The sequence below is a fragment of the Bos mutus genome, chromosome 16, assembly GCF_027580195.1.
Source record: "Bos mutus isolate GX-2022 chromosome 16, NWIPB_WYAK_1.1, whole genome shotgun sequence".
Taxonomy (NCBI): Eukaryota; Metazoa; Chordata; class Mammalia; order Artiodactyla; family Bovidae; genus Bos; species Bos mutus.
The window spans coordinates 35,398,355-35,412,663 of record NC_091632.1 but is presented as its reverse complement, the minus strand read 5'-3'; the positions used below and the strand labels follow the sequence as shown (position 1 = coordinate 35,412,663).

At 59.7% G+C, this 14,309-nt stretch overlaps 1 protein-coding gene and 1 long non-coding RNA gene across 3 annotated transcripts in view; one reads left to right on the top strand and one right to left on the bottom strand.

Moving 5' to 3' along the window:
* Window positions 1-4,123, bottom strand: part of PRKCZ (protein kinase C zeta) — a 100,012-nt gene extending 95,889 nt beyond the window's left edge. Inside the window, exon 1 of one of the 2 annotated variants that reach the window (XM_070385072.1) lies at window positions 3,879-4,123. In XM_070385072.1, the coding sequence (XP_070241173.1) occupies window positions 3,879-3,955 (77 nt within the window). In that variant the 5' untranslated portion in view covers window positions 3,956-4,123. The remainder of the gene's footprint in view (window positions 1-3,878) is intronic. The other variant, XM_070385073.1, reaches the window with a different exon arrangement.
* Window positions 4,124-4,468: 345 nt separating this feature from the next.
* LOC138991186 (uncharacterized) lies at window positions 4,469-12,860 on the top strand. The gene is made up of 3 exons (XR_011467146.1): window positions 4,469-4,836; window positions 8,881-8,968; window positions 10,601-12,860. It is a non-coding gene; the product is annotated as an uncharacterized lncRNA (long non-coding RNA).
* The last annotated feature ends 1,449 nt before the right edge of the window (window positions 12,861-14,309 follow it).

The window sequence follows — 14,309 nt, the reverse complement described above, 5'->3', positions numbered from 1 at the left end:
TCGATGGTGCCAACAGGGCCACATGGTATCCAGGGGTGAGACCTTTGAGAGGTGGGAAGTGGTGGGGGGTATGGGGAGGGGGACTAACTTATCACCCCAATGCCACAGCCTCTTGAAACCCTGGAGGCACCATTCAACAACTGCCTTTGGTAGGGCCACAACATAATTCCAGACCCAGTCTGTTGGGAAAACCAAGTCCCAGAATGCCACTGCCTTTTATCTTTTCATCCACACTTGGGATATAAAAGCTGGATGGTTGAAGACAGCCCAGGGATTCATGGTCAGTCTTTGAGAATGGCCCTTAGAGGTAAGGCAAGCCAGCACCAGGGAACACTCGACTCCCTAGGACAGGGAAGGGGGGGTGTTCACCACCCCCATGCACTGTCCCCACATCACCTACCACCCAAAGCAGGGCTGGTGTTGACATGGGTAAACGTACGTCTGCTGAGACTCTGAGCAGGAATCACACAGGATACACTGAAGTTGGGGGAAGTTTATCCACATCTGACACCACAAGGGTGGGAGCCTCTGAAAAAAGTTTTGAAACACCCCCAACAAGAGAAACACAGGGTCCACTGAGCATTAACACCAATGGCTTCTGAATTCTATCAAATGCGTGTTGACAGAGCGTCTCGGTCCACCAGGTAACAGACCCAGGGCCACCAGGATCCAGGATCCATCTGCTGGATGCCCGTGGCAGCCCGTGTCCAGCCCATGGCTCGCTCCCTAGGGGGTGGGGGGACACAGTTGGAACCCACCCCATCTGCTCAGACCCTCAGCGCCCACCCCAGGGCCCCAAGCTCACCAAAGCCTGTGGCATCTTGGCAAATGGGGAGACTGAGGCATAGAGGGGTCTCACGGCTTATCAGTGGGGGCCCCAGAGACCAAGCCCCCCCACTCCCACATCTCCCAGACCTTGTACCTGTGCCACCCGGCACACCCATCAGTCCCCGTCACAGGGAGCTCTGGAACTGAGTTTGCCACCCATCTATCCCTGGGTGGCAAACTATCTATCCCTGCCCCACAATCCTCCCCCACAGTTCCACCCCCAGGTGGTAGCTAGTCCCCCTGCCCGGTGCTTCAGGGCCTAGAGGTCAGGTGGATGGCTCCCCAGTGGTCTGGAGGCAACGGACACCAGGCTGAGGTCATCACCCAGTGACAGCACTTTAGCTCTTCCCTCCACCCCACAACCTGAGCACAGCGGGGAAAGGTCGTCCCACTCCCTGACCAGGTCTCTGACCACCACCCCGAGCATCACCCCAAACCGGAATCAGGCAGCCTCTCTGAGCAAACAGCTCAGACAGAGCCCTGGGCAGGGGCAGCACCCACGAGGCCACCCAAGCCTCATATGCAGCCCAGGCTTTGAGTTCTGGAAACCAGGCTTGAGCTGGAGAGAAGAAGATCCAGCCAGGTCTTTCTGTCATCTCAGAAAACCAGGCAGAGCAGGGTCTCCAAACCCAGCACACTTCACCCGGAAACCCCCCAAAACACAGGACACCCCTGAGACTCCAGTGACCACACCCTCAAAAAGCCCCACTGGCAAGGGGGTGACCCTAATCTCAAGCCTCCGGAGGGCCTGGGGAGGAGAGGGGATGGGAAAGGGTGATTGCAGAAGCCATTCCGGGGTGGGGGGGGCCCTGAAGACCCCTATTTTTAACAATAGTGTCTCCAGTGTATCTGACCCTCAGCTCCTCGCCCAGGTGCTTAAACAGAACCTCCCTCCACGGGCCACAGGGCAGGGACAAAATTTCACTTGGACCTTGGGGTTTGGATAAGTGAGCGAGGATTCTGGCGGACACTTTCTGGAGCCTGCGTCAGGTCTACCATCCCTGAGGACTAAGTTTCCCAACCCAGGCCCCTCCCCAGGCAACAGTGCAAAGCCTTTAGGAAAAGCACTGGGAAGAGAAGAGGAGCTCAGACAGGGAAGGGACAGTTAGCCTGGGGCAGAAACAAGAAGGGTGGATGCAGAAGGAGGGAGGAGGCATAAAGAGGTGGGAGCCTCAGAGGGGAGGAAAGAAGAGGAACCAAGAGGGGGAGGGGAGGAAAGGAGGGGGCTGGGGAGGAGAGAGGAAGGGGCACAGGTTGGAAGGGGAAGAAGAGGGAAGAGTGTAGGGTGTGGCCTCATCTCCAGGAAACCGGACTCAACAGGTCACATTTCCCAAGGTAACCAAAGCGCTCTCCAGGGGCCCAAGCTTAGGGGGTGGGGATGGCGAGGGGCGGCTAAACAGGCTGCTCGGCCAGCACTCCCAGGGACTCCCAGAGCACTGCCCGGACACCGGCCGAGTCCACCTCCCCCTCCCCTCCCTGGGCGCAGTGCCGACTGGAACTCGTCCCTGGGTGGAGGGCTGGGGGTCTGGTTCCCACCTGCCCTCTGCCTCTCCGGGTGTGGACTTCCTCTGGCTAAGGATCAGCTCTGATTTCCACAGTCAGTCACTAGTTGCTCAATCCCACGGTTCCAGACAGAAAAGAGGACTGTCTGATGTATGACTGCCACTCGTCCCTCTCGGACAAGCCGGGACCCAGCTGACACCTCACCAGCTTCAGTCTGCAGTCCACCTTGACAGGCCAGAAGATTCGATCCCTCATCCTCTTCAGGTGGGATGGCCAGTCATCCCCCCAACAAATCCTTATTCTCTAGGGCACCACCACCAATTCCCTTCCCACCACCTCACCCCACACCCACACTCCCAAGGCAGTCAGGCTGCGGACAGCAGAGACGGCAGGTGTGTCCTGACTGACACCCCAAACAAGGTGTGCTCTCCAGGTCAAGAGCTGGGGTTTCCAGGCCCTATACCCAACCACCAAGTTCAACTGCAGGTGGCATTCAGCTTCCCCACCCCCCAACCCCTCAGAGGCGACCCTGGGGGCAGCCGCCCGATTTGGGGGCTCTTGGAGACCAACAGGAGCAGAAGGCTGCAAAAGCCAAATACCCTCATTCTCCCCCTGTATCTGCGTGCACAGTGCTGGGGGCCGCAGCCTTCTCCACCCCCACCAGGACTGTCCAGCGGCCAAGAATCCAGCGAGCGCCGGGGCCGGTCCAGGGGTCTGGCCACTGACCCCTGTGGACGCCGGTTCGCCCATTTCACAGGGAGGCAGGTCAAATCCAGAGCACCGAGTGTGGACAGTCGCAGGGCCCCAGGCCCTCCAGGTGCCCTCGATTCGCGCGACCCCCACGGCTCACCGCACCTGCCCTTCTCCCGCACATAAACTGGTCTTAAACTGAGATATCCGGTCGGGTAAATTGGGAAAAGTTTAGAAAACCTCTGCTTTTAAAACCTGCCAGCAGTCTTCACAATTTGACGAAAACTTTCTTCCTTACAGATTGTGGCCTTAACATACCGGCCAACTTCCCAGGGAGAATGTCAACACGGGGCTCGGAGACGCGGAGAGCCTCAAGGTGCCCGTCTTCCGCGCCACGGGCCCCCTCCGGGCAACTTCCAGCCCAGGACAACCCCGTCGGAGCGGGGAGAGACCCGCTGACCCGAGAGGCAGCGGCGCTCGGAGCTGGGCCGGCGACTCCGAGCCGGGGTTGGGACGGGAGGGCGGGTGCACGCTGATCCAGCCCTGCCCGCAAGCTTTCCCGTCTGTGAAGTCCTAGTGAGGCCGGTGCGCCCGCATCGCCTGGGGCAGTCTCTAAGCGCGGGCGCGTCCAAAGCTCCTGGGACCCCCTGGGCCCGGAGGGGCCTCGTTGTCCCTGCCCTCCCGCGCCACCGCCCGCTGCCCCCAAACCTCGGCCTCCCGAGCGGAGGCAGTACAGTCCCCGACGGCCAGCGCGGTCGGGGGCAGCTTCCTGCGTCCGGCTCTGCACTCGGCAGCGCCGCCTCGACTCGCACAGCCCCCGCCCCGGCCGAGCCCCGCCGTCGGGCGCTCGCGCTCACCCGCTATAGTGCGCCTTTAGGCGGACGCGGCCGCGGCCGCCGCTCCCGTCCATCTTGGGGCCCGTCCTGCTGGGCATTGCGCGCTCCGCCGGTCGCCGTCAGCGCCGCGCCCCGGACACTCGGGCCATGGCGCGGGGCCCCAGCGGCCGAGCCGGGCCGCAGGTGGGGCCGACGGCGGAACGCGGAAGGGAGCGCGCGGCGCACGGACCGAGGGACACTGGTCCAACTCTAGAAACTTGGCGGCGGGCGGGGCGGGGAGGGGCGGGGGCGCGGCCGGCGGGCGCGCGCGGGGGGCGCGCGCACGGAGTCCAGCGTCAGGCCTCGCGGGGGCGGGGGGTGTCCGAACATGGCCGACCCGAGGCCCCGCCGGCGGCCAATCGGCGGGGCGGGCGGTCCCGGGGCGGGGGCGGTGGCACCTGCGGCCAATGAGGGCGAGGCGGGGCCGCCACCTGGGCCAATCCCCGGGGGACCCCGCAGCTGCAGCCCAATGGCGGGGCGCGGGGCGGACTACCTGTCGGGCGGGGTGCGGCCCCACCTGCGGCCAATGGGAGCGCGCGTGGCCCGGCTCTGCCCGGCAACGCGCGCCCCTGCCCGCCCGGCACGTCTGTCCCCGGGTGCAGTGGGCTCCCGGGGCCGCTGTTCCCAGGTGGGCTCCCGCACTGAGCGTCTCGAGAACTTTTGGAAATACAGGTTCCAGCCCAGACTCGCTGAATTGAAACTCCAGCAGTCTGAGCTCACAGTCCGGGTAATTCAGGTGAGCGCGAGTCTGCGAGCTCCCGGGCTAGGGGACAGCGGCAACGGGTCGCCCCTTCGACCCTGGATTCCGAACGGCGCTCGGAATGAGTGACACGCGTTCTACCAGCTTAGAGATGCGGAGACAGACTGCAAAGAGCCTAGAACCCGGCGAAGGTCACAGCCGTCAGGTCCGGACTCAGCGGCCCTCCTCTCCGTGCAGAAGGTTTGTCTACACTCGCTGGCTTGCTCCCTCTGCTCCAGTTCACTCCTCGGTCCGGGACAAAAGGACTGCGTTTGTCCAGGCCGCCTGAGACCTTCACTTCTGAATCCACATCCTCTCTGGGTCTTAGTAACACCGGGCGTTTGTCCGGGACTGTCTCTTTGGAACACTCTCCACGCCGCCACCCCCCAGGTGCCTCTATCCTGGGCCCATTCCCCTTAACCTTGGGATGGGGTTTTTCCAAGGAGCACGTCCTTAACTGGTTGCATCCACAGGGACCCAAATCTGCAATTTGTAGCACCTCAGCCGGGCACCGGGTGCCCACCGGGGCTCGGGGATCTGCAGACCCAGCATTCCTGCCTTCCCGACCAAGCCCGGTCCTCCGCTGGGCCACACCCCTGTTGCCTGCCTCCCTCCCCTCCCCCACCGCTACCCCGTTGGCAACCTCTGACCCTCGCCTCCAGTCCTGGCTAAGCCCTCACAACTCCTCACCTGCATAATGTGAGGCTTTCTCATTCACCTTTCATTCCACAGACATTTCCTGGCGCCTCCCAGCACAGGGTGCTGGGTGTTCCTGAAGAACCATGTCCCTATGGTCATAGAACCTTTGTCCTCCCTAGAGATGGACACACAAATCTGTTGACAGCCCACCTCTCTCCTACTTAGGATGGTTTGAACTCCCCATCCTAAAAAAACAAAGCCCTCTCTATACCACACCTGCCTGCCCACTTCTCTGCTCTTCTTTACAACATAATACCCGCCTGCCCCCCCTCCCAACTATCTGCAGCCTCATCTCCACTTTCTCAGCCCTCCTCGTCCCCCACTGTCACCACCAACTCCTGTGTTTTACATACACTGGCCAATTCTCTGCTTTTTTCTGAACTGACCCCTGGCAGCATACTCACCCCTGAACGCTGCCGTCTCCCACCTCTCCTGCACCTCCCTCTGCTGCTTCCTCCGGCAGCCTGGAAATGCACCCCCACCCTCTCCGCCTCAGTCTTCGGTGCTTCTCAGACCCTTGAGCTGCTCAGCCTGGAAATGCGCCCCCACCACATCCGCCTCAGTCTTTGATGCTTCTCAGACCCTTGAGCTGCTCATGTCCACTTAGGGCTCAAGATTCGTTCCCAAGCTCGATGGCCCCACTGGGCTGACCATCCCCCTCACCCTCCACCATCTCTCATCCCACCAGGCCTCCCTCAGACAGGCCCTTCTCCATCTCAGGGTGCCCACCCCTCCTTTTTCCACTCTCGGGTCAGAGTTCTCTGGTGTGGGGTGGTCACCTCCATTTGGTGATTACATCCACTGCTGCCACCTGGTCCAGCTGGGATTTTTGCATCAGCCTTCTGTTTCCCTAAAACCTCAGTCCATCCATGTCCATCTCTCTGGACGTAAGAGTTGCAGTGGTTCCCATCATCTTAAGGGACCCCAGGCCTTCCTGCCCTGCCTCCCGCCGGCCTCATTCTGGTTCATCCCCACCAGCCCCCGGCTGCCTTCTGCCTCCGGGCCTTTGTGTGTGTGGTGGCACTTTTGCCCAGACCCACACTTACTTACAGCGCCCACTCAACATTTCTGACGCCCGTGTGAGTCTGCTCTCAGCCCCACCCCGTGGACATCCCTCCACGCCCACCACAGGAGGGCGCAGGAACTTGCAGTCCAGGGGCGAGAGTGTGGGATACAGTCCCCAGTCCCCCTCTCTTGGCCCCATGGCCAGCACTGGGGCTGTGTCCCCTGGGCTATCGGCAGCCCAGCCTGGCATGTGGCCTTAGGCAAGATGCCCCACTGCGCCCTCTCCCCACGTTCCTGCCCCAGAGTGGGGTGGAGACAGAGGAGGAAGGGTCAGTGGGTCCAGTCCTTGATGCCCACTGAAGGCAGCACTGGCCAACCAGAGCCTTTCCCTGGGCACCATCTCCTGGACCTGCTCCATCCAAGGCCCTACCAAACACAAGAGCCCTTTCTAAGGAAGGAAGCCCTGGCCGCAATGGGAGCCTCCACATCCAAGTGGCCCCATGGATACTGGCCTTTGCCTGAAAACCTGAGGGCCACGTGGGACCCTCCATCCAGGAGGCTGGAAGCTGGAGCCACCAGTCTTAGTGAGGAAGTCCAAAGGGGGCTGTTGCTGCCCACTCGGGGTCAGGTGGGTTTGGAGGGTGGAGCCTCTGTTCTCCAAGAGGGCTGGGGGAGGGGAAAGGCCTATTCTGGGACTGGGGTCTCCGACCATAACCAGCCCCAGGCCCTGGTGAGGGTACATGGTTGTCCAGAATGCCCAGAACACTTCCCTGAGCCCCTCCCCCACTCCCCAACAAGCTTTGCAAAACAACCCCAGGCAGCTCAGGCCAATGGACCCAGCTCCAGAGGGTGAGGCCGCTGAGTCTCCCACACCCCGGGGCCTCGAGGGCATAGGGCTGGTCCCCAGTGAGTGACAGGCAGGTGTGCCTGCCTGGTGTCCACCGTTCACCCTGCATCCCGGCCATAGGCACAGGGTGTTCCAGTGGTTGGCAGGCTGGGACTCTATCAGCCTGAGTCACCGCTGTGTCCAGCGTCTGGCACGGCTGGCGTGAACGATGAGTGAGAGGGTGGAGACCCCTTGGAAACGCTGGGGCCAGTTGTCCCCCTGGACCCTGGGCCTGTTCTGGGGCTCACCTGCCAGCAGGCTGCGGTGTGATGAGGTCATGAGAGGACTCGCCCGGCGCCTGGGTGCGGAACAGCGGAGACAGACCTGAGGACAGCCTGGCCGCTGAGGGCCAGTCCTTTCCACTTCTGGGCAGTTTCTCTATTTCCCAGTTTTCCACAAAGATCTCATAAACTTTCATGATCACAAACACCTATTATCTCCAAAGTGGAAAGTACAAAGGTGTGTTGTTTTTAGCTGCTTATAAAAGTGACAGAGGCTCATTGTAGAGCTCTGACAGCAGTGGGTGCAGGCAGAGAAGACCTCCTCCTGTGCTGACGCCCCTCCCAAACCCAACTGGGCCTTCTGCCCTTCCAGTCACCTGGGACCCAGGGCGGGGCTGCTGCATGTGCGTCCCACCCGCTGTGGGCCCTTTGGGAGGAGGTGGGCAAGACAGAGTGCCCCCACCCCCGGTGCATGGCTGGCCCCCTTACTTTCTTTGATAAATGTTCTTTATGAAATAATATCAACAACTGAGCCCTTATAGGTGAAAGGTAAAAGTCAGGTGGAATTTATGCTCAGTGAGCCCCATCAGACAGAAGCAAAGGCCTCCGCTGGGGGTCAGTGGTCCTGCCTGAGGGGCTGGTCTCAGCACCCACCTCCTCACATCCTCAGGTCCCCTGGGCAGGGTCCCTTCCAAGGCCGTGGGCAGACCCCACTGTCTCTCTGCCAGGTCTGACCTGCCCCGTGCCACCTGGGTGCAGACTCTCATCTGCACGGTCAACAGAATGAAGGAGCAGGTGAAACAAATGTTGTCACTGAGCCAGTCTCTCCAGACTGCGAGGCCCCGGCCAGGAAGGTTCACAGGCTACATTTGTGCCAGGGCAGCCCAGGAAGAGATGACTGGCGGAGCTGGCATCTCCCTGAGCCTGGAAGGTAGGGGGTGGGGACTGGTCATCCTTTCAGGTGTGACACTGACCCACGCAGGGCCAGGTGAGGACCACACAGGTCACTAGAAAGCCCAGGCACCCGCTGACAGGCGTTGGGCACACAGCTGTCGGGGGACGACTGAAGGTGCTTCCTTTCCTCGTCTGGGACCTCGCGGTCTGGAGAGACTGGCTCAGTGACAACATTCGCTTTACCTGCTCCTTCATTCCGTTGACTGTGCAGATGAGAGCCTACACCCAGGTGGCACGGGGCAGGTCAGACCTGGCAGAGAGACAGGAGACAGTGGGGTGTGCCCACGGCCTTGGAAGGGACCCTGCCCAGGGGACCTGAGGATGTGAGGAGTGGTGGGTGGAGGAGCCTGTGGAAGGCCCTGGGTCCTGGGGAGCAGGGAGGTTGGGAGGGTGCCTGTGTCCACGCAGGCACGTCGGTGTGTGTATGTCTGGGCAGCCGTGTGTCTATCAGACTCAGGCACAGTTTTGTTTTTTTTTCAGGCACCGTTTTCTACCTGTAACCCTAGACGGGCTTCCTTCCAGGTGATCCTGAGGGTCTCTCCCCCAGCACCGCTGGCACTTGGATCAGGTGGGTCACCGCAGTGACCCAGTGTCTTGCGGGTGTGGAGGAGCATCTGGGCCTGCCTCACCCCCAGCGCATTCCCTCGGGCGCAGTGCTGCAAGTTCCCAGCAGAGGGCACAGCTGGACACGGTGGGAGTCTTGGGCACGGGGCTAAGGATGTTCACCATATGCTCAGACCACGAGTCCACCTGGGAGGGGCCCCTCCAAGTTCATCTCTCCGATGGCATAAGCCCTGTCTTCCCCCGACAGCAACGCGTTCATCTCAGCCATCAGTTACACTGATGCTCCCTGTCTGAAGGCACCACAAAGCTTGTCTGTGGACCCAGACAGTCTGTGTGTGTGTGTGTGTGTGTGTGCTACGGCACGTGATTGTGGGCCTGCATGTGTTTCCACATGCATGTGCTGCTGGAGGTTCTAGGAGAGGCCGTGTCCACAGATGCAGGACAGCGGAGCCGGCGGGGGGGTGAGTGTCCAGGCTGGAGGGGGACTGGCAGGACACCGACTGCTTTGCTGGCAAGGGCTGGTCACTGCAGAGCAGGCACATCCCACACGCTCATGGCTGACCTCACGTCCATTACCCAGCTGAAGATCACCGGGCAAGGCACCCCAGGGCAGGCCCTGTGCCAGCCTCAGCCCCGGGCACCTACCTAGGACATGACCTCTCTCCGGAGGGGGACACCGAGGTCAGGTTGGCCAGTGCTTTGTCCAGGTTCTAGGGCTGAGACCAGCCCTACCCAGGACAGTGGGGACACACACACACATCTCTCCCTTCAGGCTGGACGTGCCCACTGGACGGGGCCTAAGATGAGCCGTCAGAGCACCGTGGGGGAGGGGTGCTCCCCCTCCTGCGGGAAACAGCCGCTCCCCCATCCCCTCAGCTGCCTGGGATTATATTTAAAACCCAAAGCAAGCTGGGGAGGCAGCACCCAGCACGGTCGCCATGGCAATACTGAGCCAGGGCTATTTTAGCCACAAGGCGTCACAGGGAAACATGGTGGTGGAGCTGGGACAGGTCCCCAGCTCTCCGCCTGAGCCCCTTGCCTGTCCTCAGTGGGCCACCTGCATCAGGACCCACCTGGCTGCACTGCCCCCACATCACTGAGCCCTGCCCATGGGAGCCCAAGGCTGTGGCCCAAGGTGGGTGAGCAAGGCTAGAAGCCCATCATTGCTTCTGAACTGCTGTCCTTAACCCTGGGGGTGGGGGTGGGGGTGGGGCAGGCAGAAGGCCCCTGTCCAGCAGGGAAGGTGCAGCAGGGCCTGCCTTCCGGGGAGACCGGTGCACAGAGCATGCCTGCATCGGCAGGTCCCGTCATTCTGCTCCTGGGGATCTGCTTTACGGAAAGAACCAGAAGTGCCAACAGTTCCAAACCAGACGTCCCCATGTCAGCTGCAGGGTCCAAGGTGGAAGGTGACCCGCCTGGCCACAGGCTCCACGTGACCCTGTGATAGACAGGTGCACACTCAGGCACGCATACACACATGCAATGCAGCACACGCGGCCAGGCAGGAGCAGCACTGCCAGCACCCCTGCCAAGTAGCCCAGGCAGACCAGCAGATGGATAAGCAGGACACTGTCCAGCAGGGAGCTCCAGCCCGGCTGTGTGCAGGCATCAGTCTGAAGAAAGTTTTCCCACACAGGGAGAAGACCCTCTGGAGTCTCATCGTCACCCAGGGTCAGCAGCCTCCTCTGGGCGTGGACCTGGCTTACAGGGAATGATGTTGGATTCATGATCTCCAAAGAAAATTTAGCTTCAGGACCAGGGACCAGGCTTGATCACTCAAGAGCTTTTGTGTAGCAGAGTTTTATTAAAGTGAAAAAGGGACAGAGAAAGCTTCTGACATAGACATCAGAAGGGGGACAGAGAGTGCCCCCACTTATTACCCTTATCAAGGCCTTATATACTTTTACCAGACCCACTCTCACAACATCTTAAATTAACAAGATTAGAACTAACAATAGACAGGTTTTACCAGACCCACTCCCACAACATACATTTTAAGATGATAGGATTAGTCAGAAGGTTCTTGTTAAGGAGAAATACACTGTTATATTGACTAAGACAAAGCAATGCACAAAAAAATGTTCTTTCCTCTTCCTTGAGAACTCCAGACCCCTCTCTCCTCCTCAGGAACCCCGAACTTCTTATCAACCTACCTAGGAATTGATTCACTACTGTCCCCTCGGGACAGCCAGCTGCACCCTCAGCCCTCACGGACCCCTGACGGCGCTCACCAGGCAGAGCAGCTGGAGTTGACAGATGCCCTCAGGATGCATGGCACTTCACCTCTGCAGCTCCCACCAGGTGGGCGAGTGGGGCTCTTCGGCCCTGAGAGGGTCTAGCACAGATTGAAGGCAGGCCCCTCCATGCCCCCCCCTTACCCCCCAGCACGGTACCTCAGGGTAACTCCGAGAGGAAGCCACCAGCCTGGCCGGAGAGTTCCCAGGACCCATGAAGGCCAGGCCTGGGGCCCTTGTACCCAGGAGAGTGGGGCTGCTGGTGCCCCAGGCTGAGGACACGAAACCCACGGCCACCCCAACCAGGAACTCGGGCACCTCGGCCCCCTGGTGGGCACCTGAGGAAGGCAGCCCTGGTGGGCACTGCATGCACAGTTGGTCCCTTACAGGAGATGAACCTGAGCTCCAGGAACCCAGGTATTTATACTAGGCAGACAACCTGCTCCTTCTCCCAAGGGGTTGGTCCATGCTGAGTGGGCACAGGCCTCCTTGGAGAGACAGTGCAGGGTGACAGGCAGGTGGCACCTTGCTCCTAAGAGGTGCAGAGACCTGAGGCCCAAGGGGAGCAGCATCCCAGCGGGAAATGGGAGCAGAGCTTCCCAGGCTGGGAAAGGGGGCTCCTCCATTTCTCAGGACCGATCCTTCTTTAGAGGGCAGTGCAGCCCCCTCTGAGGAAGAGGCCAACGTCTCCTGGAGGTGCCCTTGCTCTGCTAGACAGGAGCTAAAAGTCTTCAGGGAATTTTCAAGACATCCCAGATTGCAAGTCCACTGTCATCACTGCAAACCCTATTTCGAGTGTCTAAACCCAAATCACTGTGGATGGTGACTGCAGCCATGAAATTAAAAGACACTTGCTTCTTGGAAGAAAAGCTATGACAAACTTAGAGTATTAAAAAGCAGAAACATCCCTTTGCTGACAAAGTGATGAATAGTCACTTTGTGAAATGAAGTAGTAGTCACAAAGTGACTAGTCACAAAGTGAAGAACAGTCAAAGCTATAATTTTTCCAGTAGCCATGTACGGATGTAAAAATTGGACCATAAAGAAGGCTGAACGCCCAAGAATTGATACTTTTGAACTGTGGTGTTGGAGAAGACTCTTGAGAGTCCCTTGGACAGCAAGGAGATCAAACCAATCAGTCCTAAAGAAAATCTACCCTGAATATTCATTGGAAGGACAGGCTGTAGCTGAAGCTCCAGCACTTTGACCACCTGATGCAAAGAGCCAACTTGTTAGAAAAGACACTGATGCTGGGAAAGATTGAAGGCAGGAGGAGAAGGGGGTGACAGAGGATGAGATGGTTGGATGGCATCACCGACTGAATGGACATGAGTTTGAGCCAACTCCAGGAGATAGTGAAGCATTCCAGGGAAGCCTGGCATGCTGCAGTCTATGGGGCCGCAAAGAGTTGGGCATAACTGAACAACAACAACAAACCCAAACACTAACCAGGCTCTCCTGCAGGTCTCCGCCACCTGGCTAATCGCCTCCCAGCTGGGCAGATGGGTACCTTGGGCAACAACAGCTGTTAAGTAGCACCTCCTGAGTGGAGCCTGGTGGGCTGCCGTCCACAGGGTTGCATAAGAGTCGGGCACGACTCAGCGACTCAACAACTGAGTGAAGCAGACTGCAAGCCCTGTTGCAGGTTCTTTTTATTATTCACAGCAGTTCACGTTCACAACGACCACACACCATCACCTCCTACTTAGCAGCTGAGGGTCCCCTGGTGGGTGAGTCACCTCCCAAGTTTACATGAGAGGCACTGGGTCAGGAGCCCACACCATAGCCACCATGTTCTAGGACTTCTCAACCCAGGAGCCACACTGGGCAGGGAGTAGAGCGTGGGCACAGGAGACAACGCGTTCATTTTCCCTGCAAGCCTTACCTGTGACACAGGAAATCCAGAACCTCCTAGTTGTGGGGGCTCTCGGCTCTCAGCCAGGGCCCCTCAGCTCACCTCCATCCTCAGCAGCAGGTGGACAGTCCCTGAGCACACGGCCAGTGCCCTGTCTCCACAACTGTCCCACCTGGGACTTCCTCTGACCTGCTCGACCCAGGATGGGGCAGCCTGAAAGAGTGGGGGTTAATATCCCTAGGGGCTGCCCTCGGCCAGGAGTAAGAGACCCAGCTGATCACCCTCAGAGGGCAGTGGCAAGGGGCCTTTCAGGGGCTCCGGGGATGGAGACCACACTCCCCCAGCTTTCCCTCCATCTCCCCCACCCAGCCCCAGCTTGCTCCTGCCTCCTGGGGTCACTTCCCAAGGTCACTGCACACGCTGAGGTCCTTGAGGCCGATGCACTGCTGGGTCCTGGAAGAGACCTGGGGTTGCTGCTCGAGAGTGACACCAAGGGCCCAGCTCTGCTGTTGGATGTGAGAGGTGAGAAGAGGCCTGCACACCTCCTGCCGCTGTGTCCAGAGCCAGCTGCGGCCTTGGGGGCAGGGAGAGCCGGCAAGTTCTCCAGGTCACCCCATCTCCTGCAGTTGGAGGGCAGGGGGTACTGATGTCACATCAGGCCCCGGGTCCAATCCTAGACCCTCGAGAGGGCTGACCTGAGCCCTTGCCAGACCTTGTGCTAAGATCCGGACCTGGACTGGGAGGCATAGGCCTGAGGTTCACGGTCCATGTAAGCGAGTCCACCTGAGGGTCTTGTAATCTTAGTCGTATTGCACTTGTTTGGGAGTCCCTAAAAATACACGTGGGCTTCCCAGGTGGCTCAGCAGTAAAGAACCCACCTGCCAGTGCAGGAAATGCGGGTTTCATCCCTGGGTCGGGAAGATCACCTGGAGAAGGGACTGAAAACCCACTCCAATATTCTTGCCTGGGAAATCCCATGGAGAGAGGAGCTAGGGGGGCTACAGTCCATGGGGTCCCAAAGAGTCAGACACAAATGAGTGACTCAGCAACAATACCTTTGTCGAAGGGCACTTGCCATATGAGATTCCTATGGATGCTGTAATCCGGGGTTCCCAATCCCTAGACCCCTAGACTGGTACTGGTCCTGTCAGGAGCCAGGTTGCGCAGAGGGAGGTGAGTAGCAGGCAGGGGAGGGAGTGAAGCTTTGTGTTCACAGCCGCTCCCCCATCGCTCTCTCATGGGGAGCGCTGCCTCCC